At 55.9% G+C, this 14,146-nt stretch overlaps 4 protein-coding genes across 4 annotated transcripts; 3 read left to right on the forward strand and 1 right to left on the reverse strand.

Annotated features, from left to right (window-relative positions):
- Window positions 1–1,516: 1,516 nt before the first annotated feature.
- On the forward strand, window positions 1,517–4,212 carry JDV02_001990 (uncharacterized protein; the record flags this gene model as incomplete). The annotated part of the gene is made up of 3 exons (XM_047982968.1): window positions 1,517–1,703; window positions 1,764–2,517; window positions 2,592–4,212. 3 exons carry the CDS (start codon window positions 1,517–1,519, stop codon window positions 4,042–4,044), a joined length of 2,394 nt encoding a protein of 797 aa, XP_047838938.1. The 3' UTR covers window positions 4,045–4,212.
- A 278-nt stretch (window positions 4,213–4,490) lies between these two features.
- Window positions 4,491–7,147, reverse strand: JDV02_001991 (uncharacterized protein). The gene has a single exon (XM_047982969.1). It carries the CDS (start codon window positions 6,861–6,863, stop codon window positions 4,596–4,598), a length of 2,268 nt encoding a protein of 755 aa, XP_047838939.1. The 5' UTR covers window positions 6,864–7,147; the 3' UTR covers window positions 4,491–4,595.
- Window positions 7,148–9,900: 2,753 nt separating this feature from the next.
- On the forward strand, window positions 9,901–10,725 carry JDV02_001992 (Xyloglucan-specific endo-beta-1,4-glucanase; the record flags this gene model as incomplete). Its single annotated transcript, XM_047982970.1, has 3 exons — window positions 9,901–10,310; window positions 10,369–10,589; window positions 10,646–10,725. The coding sequence occupies 3 exons, from the start codon at window positions 9,901–9,903 to the stop codon at window positions 10,723–10,725; spliced, it is 711 nt and encodes a 236-aa protein (XP_047838940.1).
- Window positions 10,726–12,423: 1,698 nt separating this feature from the next.
- On the forward strand, window positions 12,424–14,042 carry JDV02_001993 (uncharacterized protein; the record flags this gene model as incomplete). The annotated part of the gene is made up of 2 exons (XM_047982971.1): window positions 12,424–12,432; window positions 12,517–14,042. The coding sequence occupies 2 exons, from the start codon at window positions 12,424–12,426 to the stop codon at window positions 13,915–13,917; spliced, it is 1,410 nt and encodes a 469-aa protein (XP_047838941.1). The 3' UTR covers window positions 13,918–14,042.
- Window positions 14,043–14,146: the final 104 nt, after the last annotated feature.

Genomic DNA, 14,146 nt, shown 5'->3' on the forward strand with positions numbered 1-14,146 from the left:
TGGAGGAATGATGAAAAGGACGCGAGTCCTTTGAATCGCTGCGAAGACCCGGCAAGTGCCTGCTTCAGCAAGCCGTGTCCGGCCACTGCCTGTCGCACCGTGGTTGACGCAGGAGCCAGCATGTTGTTTCGTAATAAGACTTCAATGGCTTCTGCTGTTTTTCTTCAACACATCTTGGGCGCGCAGAGGCTCGTTACTAAGATCGACGGCGCTGCACTTATTCACGACCCCTTCAACACGCCAGAGGATAACGTGTGACACCGCAGCCACAGCCGGGCACGAGTAATAAGAGCCGCACGCGCACGCGCCGTTGCCAAGCCGCATCGTCATACCGCAGAACGGAGCCAGGGCCATTGATGTTGCCCAGCCCAGCCCTGGCTGAACTGGGGTTACGGTGCTGTGTCTACTAAGGCAGCTCCAAGCGAGCCGCCCCTAGCGCAGTGGGCAACAACACTCGCAGGCTTTATTTAACGGCATGATTGACGACGATTGACATGGTGGCTCAACGCCGCGTGCCATCCCGCCGTCAGTTGAGCGAAGATCGCAGCAAGCCTCACACTCAAAGTTGGAGGCGGCTAGGCACCCCCCTATTCGTAGACTTGCCAAGATCCAGGCGCCAGCAGTCTGGCCCGTAATTTTTGCCGATCTGCCTGAGACATGGCCGCCTTGTCAGCAGGTGTATACGAAGAACTGAGTCGTCGCCCGCCCACCGAGCGTCATCCAGCACGTCCGGGTATACTACATACGTGCCGTCCGCCTGACTGCGGTCAGATGCCCACGTATCAAGCCCCAACCGAGATCGCCTCCGCCGAGTGATCAGAAGCCGCCCAGCCACCAACAAGTGGTACCTACTTAGTGCCGCTGCCAGCTGCGCAGGATGTAGGTCGATCGCGTTGCTCCACCGCCTTCTTGTTCATTGCAGCGACACGTGGTGAGCGGTGCGAGTCAACCGACATGCCTCGCGCAATCGTCTGCATGCACTGTACAGTAAGTACTGTCTATGAATCTGACATGAATTTTACTGTACTATTCGTTGCATGTGTGTCGGTGCAGATTGACGTGAGAAAGTGATTGCCCAACAGTCAAGCGCGGCGGCTGTCTCTTGACTGGCCCCAGTGACCACCCCATCGTGCAGTTGCCTCGTCCTATGTAGGGTCAATCTTGTCATCCAAGTATACTGCTGTACTGCACCGTACAAAGTACACGCGCTCATGAAGGTCCCTCCCTTTGTGCTCATATTTGCTCATGGCCTAAAAAAAGCCCAGCTGTGGTCGATTTAGTCGAGGGTGTTTCTCTGGAACTCTTATTCCTATGTGTATACTTCAATGTTGTGTGCATGTAAACCGCCTGTCAGCACGCCTGTCCCGAACGGACTAGAGGACATATATCACAGATACGACGAGCAGATTGTGTAGTTGCTCAGTCCAAGCTAGCCTTGCTTGGCCTCATTGATTTCTACCTACCACAGCAAGCGACTTAGACGCACCCCTGGCAAGTCCCGACCGCAGCTGGAGCCATGGCCTCATCGGGGGCGTCATTGTCATCAGAGAGTGCAGAGAACGTCAAAGACAGACCATCGCGACATGGACTTCGCCGACTCTTTGCCCGTCGGCCGACGGCAGAACCTCGCAACGAGAAGCAGTCGTCGCACCCTCGCTGGAGCTTTGGCATTCTGAACGACCCTGAGACTGTTGAAGTACCCGGTGCGTCTGGCTGCATTGAACCCATGACAAGCCGACAAGCTGTTAACATTGGATTCACAGGTTCGGTATTGCTCCTGGCCGCCAATCGCAACGAGCCTCTGGGCCTGAGAAACGTTCACGCACGAACATCTCACTCCTCCATCCCAGCCGGGTTTCCCGTCGACGTATCCTCGACTCCTGGACGGACTTCAGTAAGCCACCGTACCGCCGATCCACCCGCCCAATCTAGCGACCCAAGTGAGGGAAAGAAGAAGACGCAGGACGGCACCATCATTCTCGAGCCACAGCCAGAGGACTCGGCCAACGATCCGCTCAATTGGCCGGGATGGCAGCGCGACACGGCCCTCATCTCGCTCGGCTTCTATTGCATGATCGGCGGCGGCATCGGCCCCCTCATCGCGGCTGGTTTCACTGACATTGCCCACGAGTACGGCGTGACCGTCGAGAACGTTTCGCTCGTCGTCGGCTTGTACATGATGGGCCTCGGCGTCGGCGCAGTTATAGCATCGCCGACGGCCATTCTGTTCGGCAAGCGACCGGTTTACCTCGCCAGCGCCATCGTCTTCATCGGCACTTGCATCTGGGCTGGACACTCCCCTAGTTTTCCATCCCTCCTGGCCGCGCGGGTGTTCCAGGGCATGGCCATGAACCCGGTCGAGTGCCTTCCTTCGGCAACGATAGCCGAGATTTTCTTCCTGCACGAGCGGGCGTATCGCATTGGTATATATACGTTGCTGCTGCTTGGCGGCAAGAATTTGGTCCCGCTTGTAAGCGCTGCGATCATACAGCGATACGGGTGGCGCTGGGTGTTCTTGTGAGTATCTTTTACCCGCCATATGCAGCACAGTGCAGGGCGTTCCCGTCTGCAGGAGCTGATTATCCCGACAGCATTGTAGCAATGGTCGCAGGTCTCGGGCTCAGTCTTTTGTTCTTGTTTGTTCCCGAAACATTTTGGGATCGCACGCCCACCAGGCGGCCGTCCAAGCGGCCCAGCTTCCTCCGCCGCGTGTCCTCCCGCCGCAGCTTGCCCCAGCCACCGGATATTCCTGACTCCTCGAGCCTTGCTGCCAAAACACCAGTGCGACCTGAGAGTCACGCAGCGGCTCGAGGGGCACATCTTCACGTCGAGTTTGCTGCTGCAGGTTCCACCGCTGCCACGCCCGGAAAGATCGACAACAGGGCATCCCGCGATGGTGACACCGCCGATGACTGCGTAAACTCACCAAGCGACCAGCCCAGAGCGCCGCCTCGCATCCAAGTCCCTGGCGAGGAAAGGCAATTCGTAAAATATGACAAGAACGGTCATCCTGCGTTACCCGCGGAGGACGAAGCAGCGGCAGTGACCGACCAAGCACATCAACACGGCAGTGCCGACGACGGTGGTGTGCCGTCGCCGAGACCTATCCTTACTCAGACCCCAACCAGCTACCTTGCGCAGTCCGCATACACCCACAGCATCGCCGGCAGCGAGAACAATGCCGACTATTACATGCGCGGTCCCAACCTGGATAACGAGCGGATCCCGGCCTCGGCGCTTCGCGCTCCGCCCAAGGTTCAGGCGTACACACACATGCTCCGGCAGCAGCCCGCCCAGACTTTCGCACAGCATCTACGCCCATACCACGGCCGCCTCAACAACGACAAGTGGCTCAAGGTCATGGTGCGTCCCTTCGTGCTCTTCTCCTACCCCGCCGTGCTGTGGTCAGCCGCCGTGTACTCGTGCTCGGTCGGCTGGCTCATGGTCATCTCGGAAACCATGGCCATCATCTACCGCGACCCCGCGTCGTACAACTTCGACTCGCTGCAGACGGGCCTCGTGTATATATCGCCCTTCATCGGCGGGGTGTTGGGCACCGGCGTGGCCGGCAAGATCAGCGACATTGTCGTCCGCGCCATGTCCAGGCGCAACGGCGGCATGTACGAGCCCGAGTTCCGACTGGTCATGGCCATCCCAATCATGGTGTCCACCTGCATCGGCCTCATGGGCTTCGGCTGGTCGGCACAGGACAAGGACCACTGGATGGTTCCCACCGCGTTCCTCGGCGTCCTCTCCTTCGGATGCTCCCTGGGGTCGACGACGGCCATCACCTTTTGCGTCGACAGCTTCCGGCAGTATGCCGGCGAGGCGCTTGTGACACTCAACTTCTCCAAGAACATCCTGCACGGCCTCGTTTTCAGCCTGTTTGTGTCGCATTGGATGGCGCACGACGGCCCGAGGAAGGTCTTTCTATGGCTTGGCGTTATCCAGCTGCTGCTGCAGCTGACGACCATCCCCCTATTCATATACGGGAAGCGAGCGCGCATGTGGACCGTGAGGAAGAATTTCATGGAGAGATTTTAGATTGTTTTTTTTTTCTTGCTAGAGCCGGAGCCACTGTTGTAGGTGTGCTTCCCGCGATGACGTGCTGCAGGCTGGATGCAGTCTGCGCAACACAAGGCTACGCGTAGTCTTGCATAACTTCTCCATATGAGGTATAGAGAATGAATTCAACCCGCAGCTATATACAGAGCTTGACGAGACCCCTTGAAATACTTGTTTATGAGACGAGCAGCGAGACACATTTTGTGCCTTGCTTGCACCACCACATACACACACAGAAGGTGCATATACTGTACTTGGAGGCATTTCGACGTCGAGGCTTGCTTGTCCGTTGTTACACCCATCCAGCGGTCTTATAGCGTTGCACTGCTACCTTGGCGCGCGCGGTCCGACCCGTGGATTGATCAATCAGCAAACAATACAGCCCACTACCAAGCACCGGGCTTTCACTATACTGTACTACAGACCCACTCAGTGGCGTTGCCCACTAAACGCTCTTTATGTACGAACACGCCCGCAGTTGTGGGCGAATGCATTCTATTTCTATTGCGATACGTGACTTGCTTCCGTACTCATTCGTCTAAAAGTCTTAGGAGCCGCTTCTTGAGAGCCACGCCCACCACCTTTGCCGTTTCCTCCTCCACCACAATCAGGTACCGGACGCCCAGCTTGTCAAACATCTCCACGGCGTACTCCAGCGGCGCCGTGGCGGGGACGGACACGGGGCTCCTGTTAATGAGCTCGGCGAGCATGCCGCCCAAGAGATCCAGCTCGACCTCTTGGCCCGATTCGTCAACCGCCCGCAAGATCGTCTCCAGGTCCGCCTCGGGCAGGTATCCGTGGCAGATGCCGCGCTCGTTGACCAGGACCAGACCGGCATCCATAAGGCCGCGGGCGCGGAGGCTAGCCAGCTTGGCCCGTAGAACCGACGGTGCGACACGGTAGTTAGGGCCGGTAAAGACCGTCACGGCATCCATAGTCTCTGAAGGAGGAATGAGGGCCGCGACCGTGGCGGTGCCGTCCGTGTCCCTCATCATCCTGATCTTGCTCAAGGCGCGCTCCGCTTCGAGGAATGGGTGGCCCTGCAGGTGTTGTGACAGGTCATAGACACCGTCCGCGCAGATGCAGTCGGCAACCCACTTGGCGGTGAGGATGGCAATCATGAACGGAGGAATGAAGTTGACCTCCCCCGTCAGCTCGAACATGATGACGGCGAGACTGACCGTCATCCTGCTGACCCCGGCCAAGAACGCGGCAGACCCAACCATGGCGAAAATGCCCGGCGAGATGCCCGGCACGGCCTGGCCAACCATGCGTCCAAAAAGCGCTCCGGCGTCCAGCGAGGGGATGATGATCCCTGACGGCACCTTGCAGCCAAACGTGATTGTGGTCAGGACAAGCTTGACCAGCGTGCCTGAAATGAGCCACGCATAATACGTGCCCCTCTCCTCAAGGGCCTCCTGCTCGCAGATCCAGTCCTCCTCAACGTTATTGCAGTCGACCAGAAGCCGCTCCATGGTGATGTCTCCCGTGTCGCGAATCAGGCGATTCGGGAACTGAAGCAGTGCCGTGGCCAAAACGACCAGAAACACCTCAAAGACGGGGCTGTTCTTGATGATGGAAATCTTGCGAAACGACTTCGACCACATAAAGTTGGCGTGACAAAAGATGCCGCCAAACACGCCGCCACAGACGCCGAGAAAGATGAAGACAACGTAGTGGAAAAAGTCGTAATCGACGCCGTAGTTGGTCTCAAAGAGGACGAGCTTGCCGGTGCCCGTAGGATTGAGCTCCTTCAGCGCAGCGGCGGCAACTAGGGAGCAGAGGAAAGACCGCCAGAGGACGCGGCGCGGGAAATAGGTGCTGATTTCCTCGTAGCTGAAGAGCACGCCGCCAATGGGCGCGCCAAAGGCAACGGACAAGCCCGCGGAGCAGGCGACGCTGAGTGCCTCGCGCATTTTGCGTTCGTTTGTGGCGTACTTGGGGACGCACTTGGCCACGAGGTATCCCACGCAGGTCGAAATATGCACGAACGGGCCTTCCTTGCCCAGACACATGCCCGTGGCCACGGCAAAGGTGGCACCGACGGCCTTGACGACAAGGACCTTGAGGTCGAGGAAGTGCGGGATGACGAAGCCGGACAGGATGGTCTTGATCTCGGGGATGCCGCTGCCAGCAGCCATGTACATGACCTTGCCCTTGGGTGATTCTACAACATCCTCGGCCTCGTCTCCGTCGGCCGCGATGCCCACCGCTGGAAGATTCATCTTTGTCGTCATGGTCAATCCGGCGGCGATGACGCCAAAGAGCAGCGCCGACGCCACGTACACGGCATATGCGGAGCCGAAACCGCTCGCCCAGGGCAACCACCGATTGCACTGTCCGTCGTCAATGGCACAGCACGCGCGGCGGTTCAGCCATATGCTTTCGGCGCAGCGGCCCTCCTTCCAGTCGGCAACCGTCTCGACGCTGACGTCGACGGCAAAGGCGACACAGGCCGTCAGGATGCCCACGGCAAAGGCAGCGACCCAGCCCTGCGTGAGATCCCACCACGCGGCGACGCGGCCTCTAATCCCGCCTCGGAAGCGCGACTCGACCTCGCTGCGCCGCACGCTGTCCTTGACCAGGTCGTGCAGCCAGTCGATCGCGGTGTAGTCGTTGTAGGGCAACCCATCGCCGGCATACGCGGCCGCCGTCGTCTCGTCCTTGGAGGCGCGGGAGAGCAGCGCGGGCCGACTCGGTCGTCGAGGAGAGGGATGCTGGTGGCGTGGGACGGCCACGAGCAGCGGCGTGGCCTCCGTGGGCGTGCCAGCCTCGACCGATGAGTTGTCGGTGGCCATGGCCGGCGTGGGGGATGGTGTCTGGAGGCCGCTCTCGTTCACTTGCTAAGTTGGGGTACGAAAGTAATGAAATGCCTCTCTTCCGCCGCCGTGAAGGGGGGGAAGCAGCAGATGATGAAAGGCAGGGACCAACGGGCTGGTTGACGTCTGCTTCATGCGGCAACCGCCCTCCCGCAAGCGCTCAGTGCGGTGTGCCGTAGCCGTAGCCGCCGTTGCCTCGTGGAAATATGGAAATGCGCGCATGCACGCACCGCAACTGGCATTCTTCCTTGAGTCGTGACACCCCGTTCGTTTGCACCTTCGTCTGATGGCCTGTGCTGACTGACGTCAACTGATCGCCCCCCGCGGGGTCAGATGATGGTTGCGCCTGAGACAGCATGGACGGGGGGGGGGGGACCCAACAACACCGACATTGTGAGCAGCCCCGGTCACGACCTACGAATGCCCTCTTCTCTTGGTACGGTACCTTGCAGTACCAAGTAATACTGTACGGTGTCTTACGTTGCAATCGCATGGTGTTGTGGCCGTCAAGTCGACGTGTCCGGCGAGTTACATACGGTTGAGCCGAACTCTGTTTCCAATCGCGGCTTGGCTTCAGTCCGCCGCGCATTTGGGGGCAAGTAACTCGTGTTCTGTCAGGGTCTCGAACGCAGCTCACTCTGTCGGCCAGGCAAGTTCCCTCAAGCCGCTCGCCGTGCTCTATTGCGCCTCGAGGAAGTGTGCGAAGCACGAGCTGAAAGTTGACGCAGTCCATCCTCCCACATGCATTGAGCTTTTATGCTAATTCCAGCCGGCTTTTCGGCAACGGCTCCGTCGCCTGCACGCCGGTGCACCGTGACACTGCTGCACTCGGGATACACAGACCGTGCCGACCTTCCAGTGCGGGTATTCTTCAGCGTTACTGTGATTTGGTGGTGGCTCGTGTGCGGAGATCTAGCCGACGGGGTGCACCAGACATCGTCTCGGGGGCAGCCGCAACCTTAATGCCATGGTCAAGCCCCCGGCTGAACCCGCCTCAAAGCCAAGCCAGCTAAAGTCAGTGGCACCTCCAAGAGAAGTAACGATGACGTCGCCCAGACCGCGGCAGGTGGCTATTCCCGGCTCCCCTCAAATGCTCTGTTGACCGAGCCGGCAATGACATCTGCAGCCTGAGCCTCCGCCAGAGCGTTCTAGTGTTGGGGGGGGGGGGGGGCGCTGGCGAACTTTGCAGGAGACAGCACTGGTCGGTCCAGGTTGTCCATTGCCTGCTGCCGCGTGACATGTCACTAAAGCTGCAAGTGGTGCTCGCCTCGAACCACTTCTAAGGCGCCGTCGGGTGCCAGGGTCCAAAGCTGCCCTCGATGCTTCTGAAACAACCACGGTCGTACCGCCTATCACAAAGCATCGATGACTTGCGGCTGAGGAGCATTTGTTCTTCCCTTTCAAACGTCCGCGCCCTTGGTCTCAAAAGACGGTGACAAGGAAGATTGCCTGATCAAGCAAGTGGGTGCCCCTTGAACGCGTCACTGATTGGCTCAGGAGCGACCCAGCAGAGGAAGGAGCGCGGTTGCACGAAGCTGTCAACGGCCGTCATTCGTCTGCCCATGCTTGCACATTGACGTCGTTTGTGCATTTGCCTGTGCCGCGAGTGTACAGTGCCTGCCAGGCAAGCATCAATAATGCTGCTGTTAGAGCGGGATGTCTCCTCCACCAATGTTCATTCGACGACCGGCCCCGGATCCCAACTGCAAAACGTCCAACTGTCCGGCCGCCTGAGTTATGAGCAACCATCACCTTATAGTCGACATCGACCCCATGGCAAAGGACCGACTTGTCACTAGCGCCTTAGTGAAGATTTTTGCGAGATCCGAAGCTGCAGTATGTTTAGAGGCACAGCCTGTATGTGGGATCCTCACCACCCTCGAGTCTAGGGGTCATAGGCCTCCGATAGCAAAGGTCATACGACCCCTACTGCAGACCTCCCAGGCGTCACACAGCCTCGTGGAATGAACCAAATGCGTATATATACTTCGTACACGGCCCAGGTCCCATCCGTAGACAGAAAACCAAGACTCCTATTGACCCGGGTCCAGCCCCTTTCCAACAAAGATGATTCACCGCGCGGAGGGCAGAAACGCACACATTCTCTTGGGTACATGAACCGTCGCCTGCTCTGCCTGAGTTACCGGGTAAGCTATTTACAACGCGGACACCCAGTCTCCCCGTCGCATTATGCCTGCATGGCCCGGATGCCAGACTAGCCAAGCCTACAACCTACTCCAAAGCACAGACTTTGTAAGCAGCATCGCATTCCCAGGTAAGTAAGTGAACATGATCGCACCCCTCACCACATCAAACTAAATTTTAGACAAAAAGATGGCTTCACAGTAAGTAAAATGACGCTTACATTGCTTCTGAGCCGTAGCATGAGCATTATGCCTGTGTGCCTTGCGTTCATTGACCACCTGTGGCCCCAAAATTAGCCACGGACACCTTCTTATTTCGTCCATCTCTCCGCCTCGCGCAAAGAAGTGTGCCTGAGATGCCATTCCATTTCGCGGTGCACGCCTTGCGAGCAATCCATCATAAAATGTCCGCTGTGTCAGTCGGGCCGTTGTTGCGCCGGTCGGATACAGGCCGTAAGCGGCAACCGTTCGAGATTTCGACGTTTCTTACTGGGAGCTATAAATAAGGCCATTGGCAACACCCCTGGCGCTAGGCTAAACGTTTCCCAAATAGAGATAGCCCTCTGTCTCCTAAATGGAACGAAATCGTCAGCGGAGCAATTAAGGTGTTCCTGCGGGTTGGCTTCGCAGCTCCAACATGAACGGAACGTCTTCGCTTTCAGCTAGATCAGGGGCGGGTGCGAAACAACTCCTACAGGATGCCAAGGCTGCGGCTGATGATGAACCGCGGCCAAAGGGCATGCTTGAGAGCTCACAGCATGAGAGTTGAACAAGGATCGTAGGATAAAAAGGGCTCGTTGTAAACCTCGAAATTTGCCAGGTTTCCCACTGACCAGGCACATTTTACAGTGAAAGACCGCGGCACTATCAAAATGAAGTCTACACTTGCATTATTTGCTCTTCCCGCATTCACATATGCCCAGCAGTTATGTGGACAGTTCGAGTCTCATTCAGCGTTCGGGTTCTACGTCAATAACAACGAGTGGGGTGCCGCGGCCGGCAAAGGGGATCAATGCACATACGTCGATAACATCAAAAAGGACGGAGTAGCGTGGCACACCGACTGGACCTGGTCTGGGGGAGACTACAATGTCAAGAGTTACCCATACTCGGGCAGAGAGCTCCCCACCAAGCCTCTAGTCGGCAACATCACAAGACTACCGACCCGAGCGCAATGGCAGTACAACGGTAGCAACGTCCGGGCCAATGTTGCCTACGATCTCTTCACAGCAGCCGATCCCAACCACAGTGGGAGCAGTGGCGACTACGAACTCATGGTGTGGTGAGTGGCATCTTGTTCTGGGTGGAAATATGTAAGGGCAAAAGCTCACCGGCTATAGGGTGGGAAACTTGGGCAACGTCCATCCGATCGGCGAATCAAGAGGCAAAGTCACCATTGACGGCCGGAGCTGGGAGCTTTTTGTCGGAAATAATGGCGACATGAAAGTTTTCAGCTTCGTTGCCCCCGTCCAGGTCACAGACTTCGACTCCGATATCTTACCGTTCTTCGACCACATGACAAAAAAGTATAAATTTCCAGCAAAGGAGCAGCATCTTATCAGTATGTTCACTTTCTTGTCACTACAGCCCTATGAACATGATCTAATAAGCCCATAGCTTTCCAATTCGGAACTGAGCCCTTCACTGGCACCAAGGCAAAGTTCGATGTCTGGTACTGGAATGGGGAAGTCCACTGAAGAACAGGACCATAGCTGAAGTGAGATACAAGCGCTATCAACTCCGTCTCAGGTTGTCTACTCAGAACTCCTGAGATATCTGTCGGCAGCAGCAGTTGGTTACAGCATGGCCCAGCCTGGGACCCCGGCCCGGGATCATCCCCGCTTCGGAGCTGCAGGTCAGGCTCCAAGGCCAAGCTCCGAAAACTGAACCAGAAGGGGATAATTGGAGTACAGGTGGTGAGACGCGACCTCCATGGTTGAATAAAAGACGGGGCACAACGTTTATTGAGCTGGGTAACACTGAAATACGGACTCAAGCTTGCCAGTGTACCAGCTCATCAACGCGAATCATCGACGCCGGAAGCGATTGATGGCTCCAATATCTGTCCGATGCAGCGACATGCAAACAAACCCTTGGCGCTCACTTCACTGTTGGACGTGTTCCTTGCTTGAGGTGGCCTCGCTTCATACAGTGTCCCACCAATGCCGGGTTTCCCCTGGCTAAGGCACCAATTGGCCAACAATATTAGAGATCGGCAGCTTTCCAAGAGGCGCTAGGAACAGGAGAGCCGAGGTGAGCTTTTGGCGTGCTTATGCCCGGCAATGTGGAGCAGGAACGCCGAATTATATGTAGTCCACATGAGTCCGCTCATCCGAACACAATAAGCGATGTTGGAGGTAAGACATCTCGCCAGCTACAAGCTGCCAAGACGCGGGACACTTGAGCCCCAAAGTTAAGGGGCTGTGCCGGTGCTTAGCAACGGGCATCGACTATTTTATAAAGTAATCGTAAGAGAATGTCGCAGTTGTCGCGCCGTGCTCGGATTGACTGAACAGTTCGATATGGGGGGGGGGGGGGATGTGGAGGGGGTCACGCGACACGCGAGCCAAGACACCGGTTGCAATAACACCACAGCGACGAGCCCCAGCTTCAGTCAGCATGATTCCATTCAGAACCAGCACCGAACATGGTTGGTATTAGTACTATGTCGATGTAGTGGGACGATCACCAAGGGGTCGCAATAAGAGTAGAGTGGCGCGAGCTTGCCAACATGAGAATTCTTGCATAACTCGACTTGGCCGTGCGCCCAGTTCGTCGCGGTTTATTTGCTACTTGATTCGGTATAGGAACGAGATAAAGTTCAATTTGGGGTCCACCACTACAAACGCATCAAGTGTCCCCAGCAGGCGAGGGCATGATGGTAGATCCCTGCTGAGCAGGGATGGCAATGCTTACCGTTATGCTCGAACGCGTAATGCATGCCGTATCCGTTTGGAATATGAAGTTTGAAATGAATGAAGCTGCAAAATCCTCCCTGCCAGTCAATAGCCTTTCTACCATGCTGTAGGCCTATGACACAGTATGAAGGCCCTACAGGCAGTTCACCTAATTAGATTTTTCCAGTTACCGACGGCCTTCTTTCAATACTTGGTCTGAACGACACGATGTCATTCTTTCCAAACTCTATCAATTTGCTGTATTTTCTTAGATTTCTCCACTCGTTTCGCCAGCAGGCTTCCATTGAACCCCAAGGGCCTTGAATTCACCAGAAGGGCTTCAGCTCCGTTTAGCCATTGAACTTTGGCGTGTTGAGCAGTTACGGTTGACGGCCATCAATCGTGATGTACACGGCACTGTCCACCTACCGTCGATATGTTCTTTTGGTGTTTTGCATGCTGGCCATGCTAGTGATACTGGAGAGTTATAGGCTATACATGAACGAGGTGAATTCGTCCAATCCCATCCAGCACAAGCCGAGCAGCATCAAGCTTTTACGGAAACATTACCTGACCAAGAACATCGTCTAGTGGCCGCTGAGCAAGTCCGTGCTAAGGCAAAGACCGGCAGTGCTTGGAGGACCCAAGAGATCTCAGCTGCACTACGTGATCCCGGCCACCTCGCCAAACGATCTCTTCTGCGCCGTTGTCGCATCGGCTCTCGCCAACAGATACCCCGTACCTTTTGTCATAGGCTGGAAGGGGGAGGGCGAGTTCGACGCAAAAGCCGCGCACATTGCCAAGATACGGACGATCAAACGATACCTCGACACGTTACCTAACGGCGGCGAAGATGACGATCTAATCATGGTCGGAGACGGCCTCGACGTTATAGCTCAGCTTCCCGTCGAGATTATGATCGAACGTTATTTCCAACTTGTTTCGGACGCCGATGCTCGCCTCGCGGACCGTTTCGGTATCAGTGTCGAAGAAGCTCACAGCCGTGGGTTACGGCAAACACTTGTCTGGGGTGCTGATAAGATGTGTTGGCCACCGTTGTATGAAGAGGCTCAGTGCTCGGCTATCCCTGCATCGAACCTCGCACACAACGCACTTGGTCCCAAAACGGGCAACGGGGATTTTGTCTACGCAGACCCCAAATTTCTCAATTCGGGCTCTGTTATCGGCCCCTTGGGTGACTTGCGCAACTTCATTAATGCTGGTATAGCTGAAATGGAAGCGACATTTGATCCCGAATTCGAATATCACAACTCGGACCAGGTGTACCTCGCCAGACTCTTCGGACGCCAAGAACTTTCTCGAGACCAACGAGTCATTCGCGCGCATAACTCAGACGTCCTAGGATCCCATTCGAACACAGATTTCGAATCCTCGAATGCAACGGAGCACCACGTCACCATCGATTACGAATCGGCTCTTTTCCAAACCGGATGCTACTTTGATAGATGGATGCATGACCTCGATTTCAACAACTCAGATAATACCGCAACTGTTTCGGAAGATGTGTTTGACCAGGGCGAAACATTCAAGCCATATCTAGTTCAGATGCCCGCCAACGTCTACCAGTCCCTGCTCCGAATTTACAACTCGATCGCTGGGCATCAATCTCTGTCCGCACAAGAGTGGATTGGAAGTCTGAAGTTGGCTACCAATGTCGTTTCTAAGAATATCTTCGGGTCCTACCACGCAACATGCAACAAAAGGAGACTCCTTGACCGGTTCAGATCCTTTTGGTTTCACCCGTTCATACAACCATTGATGACGGCGGCCTTTCGGGACACCCACACCGGCCAGCTCATCACAGAAAAGCTGATTAACGGCCGTGAGTGGGTGTACAAGACATCGTATCCGGCGGATGCAAGCAGTACGGACCAGCTGGGTGGGGTGTTTACCGACTTCGAGGCTGAGAGCTTTATATCCTACACAACCCTCTGCTCGCAACATTTGAACATTTTCAACCAGACACATTAGCCCACTATGGTCGATTAGTAGCACTTACGATAATTTGTTGAGTTCGGCGCTTTTAGAGGAAAGAGGGATGAACCTAGCGACTGCCATCAAGATAGGGGCGTACATATAGCTTACTTTGTACCGAGAAACATCATCTCAATACAGCAGTGATGACAAAAAGGCTATACTCCCTTGAGTGCTCAACTAGTGACTAGGATTTCTTTTGCGACATACTTTAATCAGTTTACCA

This window comes from Purpureocillium takamizusanense, chromosome 2, assembly GCF_022605165.1.
Source record: "Purpureocillium takamizusanense chromosome 2, complete sequence".
Classification (NCBI taxonomy): Eukaryota; Fungi; Ascomycota; class Sordariomycetes; order Hypocreales; family Ophiocordycipitaceae; genus Purpureocillium; species Purpureocillium takamizusanense.